General features: G+C 45.8%; 1 protein-coding gene across 4 annotated transcripts in view; it reads right to left on the bottom strand.

Moving 5' to 3' along the window:
• Window positions 1–14,680, bottom strand: part of ARFGEF2 (ARF guanine nucleotide exchange factor 2) — an 81,406-nt gene that overhangs the window by 43,885 nt on the left and 22,841 nt on the right. For 2 of the 4 annotated variants that reach the window (XM_070472738.1, XM_020906206.2), the window contains exons 5-12: window positions 14,416–14,595; window positions 13,841–14,072; window positions 8,491–8,559; window positions 6,568–6,719; window positions 4,187–4,317; window positions 2,761–2,995; window positions 1,602–1,701; window positions 749–888 (exon numbers count right to left, since the gene is read on the bottom strand). In XM_070472738.1, coding sequence (XP_070328839.1) covers window positions 749–888; window positions 1,602–1,701; window positions 2,761–2,995; window positions 4,187–4,317; window positions 6,568–6,719; window positions 8,491–8,559; window positions 13,841–14,072; window positions 14,416–14,595 — 1,239 coding nt within the window. Of the gene's footprint in view, window positions 1–748; window positions 889–1,601; window positions 1,702–2,760; window positions 2,996–4,186; window positions 4,318–6,567; window positions 6,720–8,423; window positions 8,560–10,639; window positions 10,726–13,840; window positions 14,073–14,415; window positions 14,596–14,680 lie in introns of those variants that run through there. The other 2 variants (XM_070472739.1, XM_070472740.1) reach the window with 2 other exon arrangements.

Genomic DNA, 14,680 nt, shown 5'->3' with positions numbered 1-14,680 from the left:
CTGTGGACACCATCATGCCCTGAATACCCAAAAAAGCATTCCATCTTAAGGCTTACTCTGCAGGTAAATAAAAATACCTTTTTTTTTTTTTTTTTTTAAAGTAGCACTTCTCAACTAAAAAGCTGAATGTGAAAGTGAGTTGCAGATCATCTTTTAAAAACTGCAAACATTTTAGACTCAAAATAGCATCTAAGATGGTCTGGATCTCCCTGGGCAATCTAACGACAACTATAGACCTTTGTTGAAGAAAAATTCCCATATACCAAAACTCTATGTGTAGCTCACAGACCTTCCAACCAATTTCTTGAGACCTCAGGTTAAAAACCCTATTGTCTTTGTAGGGAGGGGATAGTGAGGGGATCTAGTAAGAAGCAATCTCCTTTGCCTTTACTCTAGCCTGGGATCCTGTGTTCATACAATCTATAGAAAGGTGACAGAGTGAACACGCTTCCTACAGGTCTCAGCTCAAGTGTCACTTTCTCAGGGAGATGACCCTGACCACCCCACCCTCACCTCCAACAGCCCTTCTCTGTCATCCCTGCTTTATTCTTCCCTGCAGCTTACTTCCTCTTGTATGCTTTTAGGTGTCAGGACCGCAGCAATTGTGCACATGGACGTGTTTGTCTGTGTTCTGTTCACCGCTGTATCCCCAGAACCAAGGACAGTGCCTAGCACATGGTGGTGCTCTACAAACGGTTACTGAAATGAATGAACTGTAAACATAAATGAACATTCTCAGTGGTTTTACCTGCAGAGGTGTCATTCCCAGCTCGTGTCCACTTCTTCCCTGAGCGATTTTGGATAAATCGTTTACGAGGCGCTCAAAAATGTTAGCAGCATTTAAATCACAGTCGTAGTTGACATAAATATCTACAACACACTGGGCATCTTGGAAAACAACACACGGATGTTAGAAATTCTGACTGAACACAGAGAACAGCTATGTTTCCTTATTAAACGAGATTCCTTGGTCAAAAAGTTATCCCAGTGAATTAGTAACTCAGGCTGGACACACCTCAGTCAGGAAATGTGTGACGGAAGGACTAGAAATGCAGGAGGCTCTCCTTCTAGGCCTGCCCTGGCACTCACTGAAATCTCAGGCTGCTCACTCAAACTCTCACAGCTTACTTTCCTCATCAAAAAGGGAGAACAACTGCCTCATCCAATTCTTAAAGCCATCTAACGTTGATGAGGTTACTTTGATGACAAATAGATGCTCAGTTTATAGTCACACAATTGGGTGGTGTAGAGGGAAATGCAAATTTACTTTAGCACCCAATCAGGAGTTAGGACACTCATACCCGGGACTCTGTGACTTATAAGCATGTTCAGCTTGTAGTACAGTGACAAGTGCCCTCGTTCTCCAGGATTAGGAGGTTTCCCAGGACATGGGATTTTCCGTGCTACGATCAGAAAGTCCTGGGCAAACCAGTCTGGCCATTAGGTGAGCAGCAGCCTTTAAGGGAATGATTTCTTCAGCACTTCGTTACAATGCTAAAAGGAGGGGATCAAGGTCTTCATCTGGACTGTGGAGAATGAAAGCCTCACAGGTGTTTCTGGGCAAGTCAAAAGGATGAGCCCCCCCCTCCAGGAGAAAGTACCTGCGCAGATCCTTGTCAGGGTCTGAATGACCATCCACCTGTGCTCAAAAGAGCTTGTCGATGTTTCTAAAATGTTCAGGAAAATCTCTTTGAAAAAGACCTGTATGGCAAGAAGAAGATAAAGACAGTTTAAACTAGGGCTCAAAACCCCTGAAGCCTTTAAGAGCAGGCAGAGTCTATGAGTAAAGCAAGGAGGGAGGCCAGGGGTGTGTGTGGGTGGGAGGGTGTGGGTGTGGGTGTGTGTGCAGGTGGCTGCCCAGCACAGAACACCGGCCCTGGTGGGAAGTGAGGAGGGCAGAACCACAGTGAACACGGCCCCATCAGAGCGAGCAGTTGCTCCAGAGAAAAAGCCTAAGAGTTGCCACGTGGAGAGGCAGAACTGGGATTGTGGGTTTTTGAGAGGAAATCAGAAATATGGATTTTCATGGAGCATTGGGTTTCCCGATTTTAAAAAAAAAATGTATTTCTTTCTTTCTTTGGCTACTCCAAGTCTTAGTTGCAGCACTTGGGATCTTTCGTTGCAGCATTTGAACTCCTAGTTACGGCACGTGTGATCTAGGTCCCTGACCAGGGATGGAACCCAGGCGCCCCCTGCATTGGGAGTTCGGAGTCTTAGCCACTGAATCACCAGGGAAGTCCCTGACTTCTCAGTCTGGATACTAATTCAAGTTATTTCAAACAGTTTATAGGCTAAACAAACATGTCTGGGGGACTGAGCCCAACAAAAGACCACACAATTTAAACCTTTGGTTAAAATAAAAGGTATACAAGATCTGGGGCTTCCCAGGAGGCGCAGTGGTAAAGAATCTGCCTGTCAGTGCAAGACATGTGGGTTTGATCCCTGGGTTGGGTAGTTCCCCTGGAGTAGGAAAATGGCAACCCACTCCAGTATTCTTGCCTGGAAGATTCCATGGACAGAGGAGCCTGGCGGGCTACAGCCCATGGGGTCATAGAGTTGAACATGACTGAGTGAGCACACATATGTGATTTGGGGGCAGTAACTTTTTATGAAAAGGAATTCTCTTGCTCAGTAAGTTCTCTGGGGTGCCAGCAAGGAGACTGTGTAATTTCCACCAGTATTTAACACAGCATATAAAAGTGTCATCCAACTTAAAAAAAAAACAAACCCCAAACAAGTCAATTTGGAGTCCATATATACCTCTATTTGCATCTTCAGGTGCATTTTAAAGTTTGAAAGAAGAGTAAGAAAAATAGCGAGAGAGAGCTCAAAGACATCAGGCACTGAAGAGACGCCGTTCTTGGACAACGCCACACAGAGGTATTGCTTGATTGCGTTGATGAACATCTCATGAGTCCTGAAGACCGGGCCGGCGTTCTGCAACACGGACAGGAGGAGCTGCAGGGAGACCACCTTGGAGCGCAGCTCGTGGGACCTGGTGAAGGAAACGGAAAACAAGGGCAGCGCTGAGAGGTAAAATTTCAGAAAGGACGTTTCTTAAGAAGGTCTCACTCCTCTTATCAGTGAGAGGATTTTTCTGAGAAGCCGGGGAGTCAAGAATCAGCAACAGCACCTCAAATGTCAAGAGAAGGAGGGCAGCTGGCATGAGGTGGGTTCTTAGAACCCTCAGGCCTTGGGAGAATGAGCGCTGCCAACTGTTGTTTCTCTCTCCCACTCATAAAGCAGGAAATACAGCAGGAGCAAAATAAGTGCAACCAATTCTGGAAAGCTGGTTCTGCAACTAATCTAATAGAACCAATTACTTCACATCTATCATGTGAGACTAAACTGTCTGTCCCGCTCTATGTTTAGAGACAGCGAGAACAGGGCTCTTCATCCACCTGCCTCAGGCTCCCATCCCTGCCCACAGGGATGGAAAGAAAGGGAAACCTTCATGAGTCTCTCCCCTAATGGTCATCATATTCTCAACAGAAGAGGACTGTTATTATCAACTAGTAATAATGACAGTAACAGTGACTATAAACTATCATCAAGTACTGGGCCCTGTGCTCAGGATGTCATTCTATCATTTTAGGTAAATGATCCTGTGAGTTGATTTCCCATATTCCTATTTTCCAGATGAGGTTCAGTAGCTCCTACGGCCATGAAGGTGGTCTCAAGTGAGCCAGGGCTGAAGGCAGCTCCCCGTGGCTCCAAAACTTCTGCTGTGACACCCCACAGCACTACCTTCCTTGTGGTACATCCTTCACTCTAAAGGTCTGGCTTCTCTGGGTTGAATCTGGGGCATAAATCTGTATCCACAAAAACAGAAGTTTCCATTCAGGGCAAGAAATTAAGGTTCTGTATGCATCCAGGTGGGGGACTCTCACCTTCAGAAGATTAAATTCATCAGTCAGGAGAAAGAGGGTGAATATTCAACCGAACAACTTTTTTTAGTATATAAACCAAGGAAAGCAAAATTGGGCCCAATAATCTTGGTTGGTGGGCACACAATCTATGATGAGAGGACTGTGGGACCTTGATGAGCCTGAAAACATTGTAAAACCATCCTGTAAATTGCTGCATTTACACCAACCAGGGTACAAGGCAGTGGGGTTTCTTGGCGCCCCTAAGATCCTCCTGGATCATCAGGATTATAGACGGCCAAGAACTGCTGTCAGCTCACTTTGGATCTGGGGGGCCTTCGCCAAGGGGTTTCATGGACAGCTTGCACAGGGAGCGAAACACCAGGAAGGCATCCTTCTGCAGAATGTGGGAGAACCTGGCGGCCACTGGATGTCCTTGAGCATCCGACTCCTAAGATTAGAACAAAGATGAGAAAAATCAAAGTGTCCAAACAAAAGGATGACTCTTTTCAAAAATAAGAAATGTAATTATCTCATGAAAATGTAAATTATTTATTCACTGGGGGAGGTGAAGGATGTGGGGGAGGAAACAATATGTCAAAACAGGAGCTTCTGGGGGAGTTGTCACGGCAATTCTAAAACTTCCTTCCTTGTTCTTCAAAAAGTGGGTGTGAGTGGTTTAAAATGATAAATGAGCAAAGGTTAAATCATAAAAAACCCAAAACGAATACAGATAATTATATTCGTCTGGGTAAAAAAGATATTCCTAAGAATACTGTTGGGTTTCTCAGGTGGCTCAGTAATAAAGAATCTGCCTGCCAACGCAGGAGACATGGATTCCATCCTTCGGTCTGGAAGGTCCCCTGGAGAAGGAAATGGCAATCCACTCCAGTGTTCTTGTCTGGGAAATCCCAAGGACTGAGGAGCCTGGTGGGCTACAGTCCATGAGGTCACAAAAGAATAAGATCTATCTACAAGGATGTTCACTGTAGAACTGTCTCCTGTGATTAAACTGAAATAATCAAAAAACCTAATAGGGAACTGGTTAAATAGATTATGGTAATCCATGATAGAATGTCACACGGCCATTAAAAAATTAGTCAGACATATATATACTACTGATGTGAAAAGATGTCCATAAAAAGTGTTGAGGGAACAAAGCAAGCTGCAGTCTAATATGTGAACAAACACCACGTGTGAATTCACACACACACCTATACACGTGCATTCCTTTTAGAAGAATTCCCTCCTGGAGTAGAGCTGTTTTGCCGGGTGGTGTCAGCTTCCACTGCACAGCAAGGCGCATCAGCCATACATGTACATACACCCCCTCTCTTGGATTCCCCTCCCACTGAGGTGCCCACAGAGCCCTGTGCTATCCAGTAGGTTCTCACTGTTACCTAACTTCATACACAAATCAATAGTGTATACACGTCAACCCCTATCTCCCAAATCACCCCCCCACCGGTGCCTTAATGGGGATGACAGAACCCCAAGGGGACCGCTACAGACTGGATGTCTGTGAGCCCCTCACTGAATTTCTTATGTCAAAACCTACTCCCTAATGCGATGGAATTCGGAGATGGGCCTTTGGCAGTGAGTAGGTCTTGAGGTGGAGCCTTCACGGATGGGACTACCGCCCTTATTGAATAGGCCTCAGAGAGCTCCCTTGCCTCTTCTGCCAGGACAGAGTAAGAAGACGGCTGTCCATGAACCAGGAAACAGGCTCTCACCAAACACTGAAACTGTCAATATCTTGACCTTGAGCTTCCTGGTCTCCAGAACTGTGAGAAATAACATTTCTGTTGTTTATAAGGTACCCAGTATACAGTATTCTATTACAGCAGCCTAAACAGACTAAGACAGGGCAACTGGTTCAGGGTGGGTGGAGTAGGGAATAGTTGTAGAGAAAATCTTATTATTTTCATGTATAAAGTGGATAGACATACAGTACACAAACAGGTACCTAGTTTATCAGTAACTAAAATTCCATGAAACAGGGTGATGAATAGGAAAAAGAAATCCATAAAAAGCCTCCTGTGTGTGTGTGTGATCATTTGAACGGCTGAGACACACGGGAAAAGGTAGGGACTGAGTGAGTTCAGGAGGTAAGTTCAGATCATATTTCTTCCTGTTTTGAATGTTTATATATAGCATTTTCAATAGAACAACAAAGCCATCTAAGGAAATATCATAGCAGACACACTTAAGGGTGCCTGAAAGGATGCTCATAATGTGCCTTAAATCTGAAAAGCAGGTTACAAAACAGCATGTATATCATGTTATTACATTCAAGTGGTTTAAACATGGGAGGGAGAGAAAAATCTACAGTGTAAGGAAAACCTTAACAAATGTTATCTCTGGGTTAGATTATGGATGACTTCTTCTTCCTTATTTTCCCTTCTCTATATTTCCCTTCTTCTTTCTATAATCAATGTATACCATTTTGAGAGAAAAGAAATAGGGCAAGAAATGTTAAGTTTTTAAAAGTTCTGAATAAATAGGGTTTAACAACGCTACATACCACCAGCATTAACTAGCATGTTCCAAGAACACACAGAATATCAGGACAGGATGGTGTGTCTAAATAGCTGAACAGGGCTTACTGGTTTTCACTGGCTTTTTCTGACAGAGATACAATTACGCATCTTACAGAAAAGTAAACATCGAAACAAGTCTGATGGGAAGATCACCGACGCACCAGGTTATCTGCTGACGACAAGGACTGCCTGTCGTCCGCTATCCCGTTGGTCTGGGAGTTTTCATCAGCTGCGGGGGGCGCGGCACGTTCCTGGCACTCCAGTTCACTCAGGACCCTCTCGGGCTCCGTCAGCCCATGCTTTTGTGCTGCTTCTTAAAATATAATGCACAAATCATCATCAAGTCAGTACTTACCCTAAAAGATAGACTGACACCAAGAAGTTGGTTTTTTTTTAAGGTTTTTTTTGGTGTGGACCATTTTTAAAGTCTTTATTAAATTCATTCCAACATCGTTTCTGGCCATAAGGCATGTGGGATTTTAGCTCCCTGACCAGGGATCGAATCTGCACCTCCTGCATTAGGAGCATGCTGTCTTAACCAGAGAAGTCCCAAGAAGTTACTCACATAACCTTCAGGCTACTGCTTTTTCCCTTTCTGGCTTTATGTGTCTGTTACCCACAGCCCCACTCCCAGGTCACTTTACACTGTAGTCTGTGTCAATGGTACCTCCAGAAATGTGCAATGTCACAGCCTGGTCCACCCCTATCTACTTCTGAAGATAATTAGAAGCAGCTAAACAGAAATGCACAGAATGGGTTACCAATGCAGGGGTTAGAGAACACAAGTCCCATAAATGAAGGGAGGCTGATGCTACAGAAACCTTAGTCACAGGAGGAAAAAAATAAAGGAGATCTGCGCTTCCTGGCAGCCATGTGGAAAAGGAAAAGACACAGAATTAAATGGATTCCATCATTTAATCAAAGAAAGCATATCTGAAGACTAGCAGAACAGGTAAACTCTATAAGAAATTTACCATGTAGACTGTATTAATATGTTTAAGGGACACCAAACAATTCAGTAGCACAATCTTTAAAAATAGTTTCTGAACCACATTCAACAAATATTTATCAGGTGCCTACTATACGCCAAGCTCTAGGCTGGGCTGGGGGATACAGTATGAGCAAGACAGACAAGGTTCACCATGTAAGGACTTCATATATTCATATATTGGCCCCAGGAAAGAAAAATCTAAAGGCATGAAATAAAATTATTTTATTTTTAAAGACATTTCTACAAAGAGTTAAACCAACAATGAAATCTGTGACTATAGTTTGGGGGTACCTTAAATTAATAAAAGGACAGGGCTTTGAGCGGTCAAAACTCTTTGACCTTGACCCTCACTTGTAAAGAGATACATTTTAAAAGTCAGGACTTAGTATACATGTGTGCACAAAGATAAATCACTGAAACATGTTTCATGGAACAGTGCTTAACACTACTACATGCGAGACATTCAGTTTGTACCTGTTTTTGTTTTATTCTCTCCCATTTAAAAACACGGATTACAAACCACTAATTGACTTCCCAACTCGTTAATGGCTTACTGACCCTGAAGCTCAGTGTTCAGCACATGACCACTAACCTAAGAGTTGGGGTAAAAACAAAAGGAAAAATCATCTAACAGTCATTCTGAGCTACACAAGGCTAATTCCACTGAAACTACACCAAAACCTGAGGTAGTTATGAATGAAATCGAACAAAACCAACAGAGCTTCTCTGCCTCTGATACCTGCTGACATGGGGACTGTCCCCTGGACACGTTACTGTCCAGGTGGGAAACGTCACCACCTCAGGGCTCCCCACCCACTCCTGGGGAAACCTGGCTCTGCAGGGCGTGGACCTCTGCGTCTCCGGTGGCGCACCCAACTCTAACACTGGCAGACTGTGCGTCCTGAACCCAACCCAAGGGAGAGGGAAACCCATCACGAGTCACAGGTGACTTCCAAACACTGGATTAAAGAGGGGCCGACCCAGTTTCCGTGGGTGTGCAGGGGGCGGTGGCCATGGTGCACTCACCACTAACGCCCCTGGCTGAGGACTTGCGTGAAGGAGTGGGAGGAGAGGCCGGGCGCTGGGTCCTCACCTTTAACCGCAGACGCGACCACATCTTCTAAGATCTCCTTCACCACCTCCTGGGCTCCGTCTTCAGTCCCTACACACACACCAAATACACAAACGCAAACACACGTGTGTGGGCATTTCCAAGGCAAGTGAAGTCAGGTGGAGATTAAGTCAGGGCTCTCCAGAGTCACAGGCTGAAGCAAGAGTGCAAACAAGCCCTCCTCTCCAAAGCCAAATCTGACCACGTCCCAGGAAATTTGGAAGCTTGGGGGCAGCAGCTGCTGTGACTTGGCTTTCCCTCAGTGGAACTCCGAGACCCCAAGGTCTCTCTCACTCCTCCTTCCTGAGTCACAGCTGCCGGCCCAGGGCCCCCTCCACCACGCCCGGGCTGCAGGCAGCAGCTGGGTATTATCCATCTGTGGCTTCCGACAGAACGAAAGGGGCAGCGTCATCTCGCCCCTTCACCTCACGTACCCAGAGCCTTGGTAAACGGTGTGCCTTTGGCTGCTTCCTTTTTCCCACAGTGTAAACCCAGAACTCAGCATGAGATTTCTCATGTGATAGTTGAGAACAGTAACTGTTTAAGCGGAAAAGGCTCGCTACCAGTTGTTTTGGTAGAAAACTAGTTCTGGGAGAATCAGTAAACAAGCACTCAACTAGTCTTCTGGAAGTAAATATTAAGGGCCATGATGTTAAAGAAAACCAAAATAACCCTTTAAATTCTTCTTTAACAACAATTTTCCAATCAGGCCATGATTTTCTGCCTTTGGTCCTGGAGAAGCAACAAGAAGTGTTTTCTTTTCCATCGGGCATTTATCCCAAGTGAAAGAAAAATGCTGCCCCACACATCAGATCAGTAAACAAAGGATGCTGCAGCCATCAAACCACTGCAGACACCCTCTGCGGTAGGCCATGAGGGAGCTCATGGTGGAGACGAAGGTCATGGAGCCCTCAGCCACCCCGCAATGGGCACGCCCAGAGGGGACGCAGGGTAGGAACACACAGTGGACCGGAGCCAGAGAGCTGAGACACACATCAAAGGAGTGACCTCAGTGAGCCCAGACTCACATGCCAGCCTGCATGCTGGAAAGAACTAAACTCATGGGGCTGATAAATCTGGTTTTCAGGGCAGAAGGCAGGAGTTCGAGGCTTGGGTCAGGGAGGTCCCCGGAGAAGGAATGGCAGTCCACTCCAGTGTCCTTGCCTGGGCAATCCCGTGGACAGAGGAGCCTGGCGGGCTGTAGTCCACAGGGTTGCAGAAGAGTCGGGCACAACTGAGCGAGCAAACAACAGCAAATGCCTTCTTAGAGGGCAAGAAGAACTTGAATGGAGGTTAGAAAAGCCCTCAGTCACAGGCAAAATCTTCTAAACCTGTTTCTTCATCTAAATAAGACGATTCAGTCTAGATCAGCGTTACCTATGAAGGAGGAAACAGAACAGGCTCTATCTTGAAAGCAGGACTCCATCTTGGGCTGGACTGTGGACTTTGAGCTCTATGCCCAGTATCTATGGAAATGACATACCAACTGGAAAACCAGGTCCCCAGATATATGCCCAGTATCTATGGAAATGACAGACCAACTGGAAAACCAGGTCCCCAGAAGGAAGAGCCCCAGGGCTCTCCACCGCCTAAAGGAATACCCTAGTTATCTGTGTAACCAAATAGAATCATACATTCTATTATGCTTATTGGGGTATGACCACAAGCCTATTATCAATAATAATCGCCCACTTGCCTAGGCTTAAGGCATATGAATCATGGGTTAACTTTGATCGTATCTTTGTTTTTCCTTTGTTCAGACTAGTTTCAGAGAACCTTATACACTTAGGGTATATAAGGTTTTCACAAAAACTGGTCGGGGTCCTTGGCCAAGAGCAGACTCTGCCTTGGGCCCACAGGTGTAATAAACTGCATTCCACTATCTGCACTGTCCTTCTGAGTGAGTTTGTTTCCCGGAACGCGTGGCTACAACACCTATACTTCAGTCATTTTCACACAACCTTCATAATCTTTGCCATTTCATGCACCACTTATTACATATAGATACATTAACAGTGCTCTTTAACTCACGTAAGCAATAATTGATATTCACAAAACAAAGGCTTCAAACACTAATCACACTTTCTTAATGCATGCCACAACAAATGTATAAGTATTAAAAACCATTCACCTATGAGCCATCTAAAATCATCTCGTCTAGACCATGATTTGGTCAACACGTGTCTCATGTGTCTAGGTATTTCTAAGTTCCTTTCTAGTTCCAACATTCTCTGATGCTATGATCTAACAGAATTGTGATGACAAGGTCTAATCTCTACTAAACATTCCAAAGTCCCCTGTACACAATCAACACCCAAGAATTAGCAGCTTGATGAATATGTTTCATCAGAGGAGCTGCAGGCTTGGTATGTTGTTGGGCTGTTTTTCTCTTAATGAATGGGATGCAAGACAAAAAGAGTGAGTGAAGACATCTGTGAGCACACTGGTAACTGTGTACCTACAATACTACATAACACATTAGCTGTGCATGTGTGTCAATGCTTGAGTCTAATGCTGGGAGTTAAAAAGTAAGAATCTTAAAAATAAAAAGAAAACAGGAAGTGACTGTTCTTGCGTACAGGTTTCTTCTGGGTGTGATAAAAATTCTCTAAAATGGATTGTGGTGATTGTTGTTCAACTGTGTCAACAAACTACAAAGAACTGAACTGTATGTTTTAAACAGGTGAATTTACAGAACTGAATTTCAATAAACCTGTTTTCAAAATAACTGACAAGAACAGCTGGGTCTTTGGAGGGCTGTGAATGGACAAATGGGGTGAGGTCCCCAGGGAACCCTGTTGGCCACGCCTTAAGGTTCGCAGAAACTAGCATGTTGCAGGCTCGAAGATCTCATTTTGTGAATTTACAAAGAGCAATCTGATCTACTTCTTACCCAGGCTGATAAGACTGACAGATTATCAGTTTATCAACCTGGGGTAAAAACTGCCAAGGGGAGGAAGACCCTCTGGTTTGCTGCTGAGTTGTCATCCACACAAATTCCACCGGCAGGCACATTATCTCAGGAAGGCCCGGGAGGGTTCCCAGTGAAGTAGGGCAACGTGTGTGGAGCACCCAGGTGGCAAGGACCACACCTGGCTCAGTGACTGCCTGGGGCCAGTCCACGGGAGGGAACCAAGAGGAGCGCTGGACAGGTCATCTTGGTCACAGAGGCACTGGAGGCCCCGGGGGCCTCGGCAGCCTGAACTCAAGCCCAGGGTGCTGTGTCTGTTGGCCAGCAAGCTCTGCCATCTGCCTCTCAGGCTCCCCTTCCTCCCAGGTGCCTCATCTGGTTCTCCTGAAGGCCACGTTCTTTCTTCAGAGCCACATCTGGACAACTGGAGACCTGTCCCTCTTAAGGGCGATGGTGCACCTCCACTCTGAACTACCACTTGCAAGTTTGTGGTCTGATTCCTACAGGCACTCTGATGCCCACAATCTTGGGAGAAGCCTCATGGGGTGTATTATGCCTTGTGGCAACAAAATCCACAGCAATATGCTAAGTGTAAGGCATTCTGTGTTAGAGCAGAATTTTAGGTTCCTGGGTTTCTGTAAAACCATATTCTAGAAATCATATCCCCACCCCCCCACCCCCGCCAACTCCATTCAGTAAAAAAGGTATTTACAGAGTATGTGTATTAGGCACCAGACCAGGTGTTGGGAATATTGTGGTGAACAGGGTGGCCGATGCCTTAGACCAGGAACAAGTGAACACAAAGTCTTCAGTCATCTGCAGCAGTGATCAGTGCCATGAGGAAAATAAGAGAGGGTGACGGGACAGAGTGATGGGGAGTTTCAGAGAGGGGATCAGTTAGAAACGAGACCTGAAGACAAAGGCGGGGTAAGGAAGGGACGTAGGTGCCAAGATACCAAGAGCAAGCACTGCTTTTCAAGAAGCAGAGCCACCACCTGCACGTCCTGTAACAAACGGGGAGGAAGCGGAGGAAGGGGCGGGGCTGGGGGCAGGACACACAGGGCCTGGATGGCGTGGAGATGGGGCAGGATGGGAAATCACCAGAGGGAGGTCCTGATCTAATCCATGCTTTTAAAAGATCACTTTGGCTGCTGAGTGGAAAATGGGCTGCCGTGGAAGCACTTTCATGTGGCTTAGGAAGACCCGCTTCTTCATCTGCACGGTTACGCTCACTACAGTGTGTTTAAATATTAATATCTGTTGATTGGTCACAGTCTGATAAAGGTTCCAGTAAAAACCTGCCTGCTCCTTGCTCTGAGAGTTAATAAGGCAAAGATGAACAGAGATACAGAAGGTGAGTCAGGACTTCTTGAACACCTTCCAAGACACGTGACACTGAGCAGCCCACAGTGCTCACCCAAGCCACGCATGGTTCTCCGGGGCACCTTTCTCTCTGATCCTTGCCCTGGGAGAAGTGATACAGAACAACATTCCAGCAACAACAATGGGTCTCTTCCTACCCATGCCAAGCTCTGGTAAATTACAGAGGAACAAAAAACTGCTCAAGTATGGGCTCTGGTAGCGAACATACCGCCAACAGACCTCACTGCCAATAATGGGGCAGAAGAAGATATAAAGGCGGGTCAGATACTTTGTTGTAGAAGCATCAGCTAGAGTGAAAAATTATTTGGCAGCAATCACTTGAGAGTAAAGTATATTCTTATAAAATTTTAGAATTTAGGATTTTGTTTGCACAAATTGCACAGCGAAAGAGAGGTAAATATTAAAAAATAATCTTATGTGACAACCCAATTCAAAAATTTCATGCCTAATGTTTTATTTACTTCAAGACTATCATCAGGTGTGGAAGGTCGCTTTCATTTAAAAAAAGCAAACACAACCACGTAGTGGTGTACTTGGTCTCAGAAGACAGAGTCGTGTATCTGTTCCTCTGTGAATCCACCCCCCAGCTTCTGGCTCCTTTCTAAGACGTCCATAAACAGTGACTAACTGCCTGTAGGTGGGCAGAGAGCCTGTGTATGTGTGACAGATGATGTCCGTATCCTCCTCTGGCAGGTGAAACAGACATTAAATGCTTGACCACCCAAATGATTACCTCCTGGGAGACGAGCACTCCAAAGTGAACCCACGGCACTACAGTTGACATCAAATAGCAGTAGCTAGATATATTCCAGGAACAACCCCCCCCCCCCCCACCAAAAAGAAAACCAAAGACACTCACAACTAACAACAGGATCTGAGACACTCTACCTCTTGGGTTGTGTTTCGTAAGAGAAAAGCAAAGGGGAAGTCAAGGGGGAGGCCCAGAAATAGAAGAGCTACCGGAGGTTTCCTGCCATGACGCCAGACCACTCCTTCAGCAGCCCCCTGACGAAGATGGGGGCGGTGCAGGGGCCGTACCTGAGCACGATAGGCCTCCCTCTCTGGGGGCGTGTCCATTCTCTGCAATCGCCGCAGAACCACTCCCGGCGTGCTCGCCATTGCTCAAATCTGCCTTTTCAGGAGTCGCTGGTTTGCTCTGTGCCTGGCTCTGCTTCAAACGATTGAACTTTGGGGACACTGCTGCAGCTTGGATCACAGGGGACTGGGGTTTCGAATGGATTGGTTTTTCCAATTCTCTGGCCTCCTGCAACTGAAAGGCAACGAAAAAAGGATTCAGTCTAAAAGGATCCAGCGTTTTGATAAGGAACAGAAAAAAAAGCCAGCCTGTTGCATAAAGAATATCCAAACAGAAGGACAGAATTTAAAAAAGGAAATCAATTCCTTCAACAAACTCACAGCAAATCTGGAATGCAAATTTCAAAACCCATCGAGATTCTCTCTCTGCTTTTTAAAGCAAGGGCAGAAACAGAGTGCGGAGAATTCAGAGGAAGAAGGGATTGATGACAGGGTGCTCAGACGCTTCGCCAGGCACGGAGGCCACACAGCACGGGATGGTGGCCCACCCGCAGCAGCTGGTAACTGCTGCCACTCACCACTTGGTTTTCCATGCGGGCGAAAATGACATTCAGCATCTGAGTCAGGGTAGCCTTGGCGGTGGTTTGATTGATGAGATTTTTGCTGGCCAAATAGATATTGTAACATGTCCTGACCGTCTGCAGGATAGTGCCCTCATGAATTTCAATGTGTGGGGATGTGACCGCAGTGAGAAGAGCCTGAAACAAAAATCCAAAACTTTGATCTTCGGGAGCGCCCACTGCCCATCCTCTCATAGCCCAACTTTTCTACGAGGTTTGCCTT

The sequence above is a fragment of the Odocoileus virginianus genome, chromosome 9 (assembly GCF_023699985.2).
Source record: "Odocoileus virginianus isolate 20LAN1187 ecotype Illinois chromosome 9, Ovbor_1.2, whole genome shotgun sequence".
Taxonomy (NCBI): domain Eukaryota; kingdom Metazoa; phylum Chordata; class Mammalia; order Artiodactyla; family Cervidae; genus Odocoileus; species Odocoileus virginianus.
This window is presented reverse-complemented; position numbering and strand designations above follow the sequence as displayed.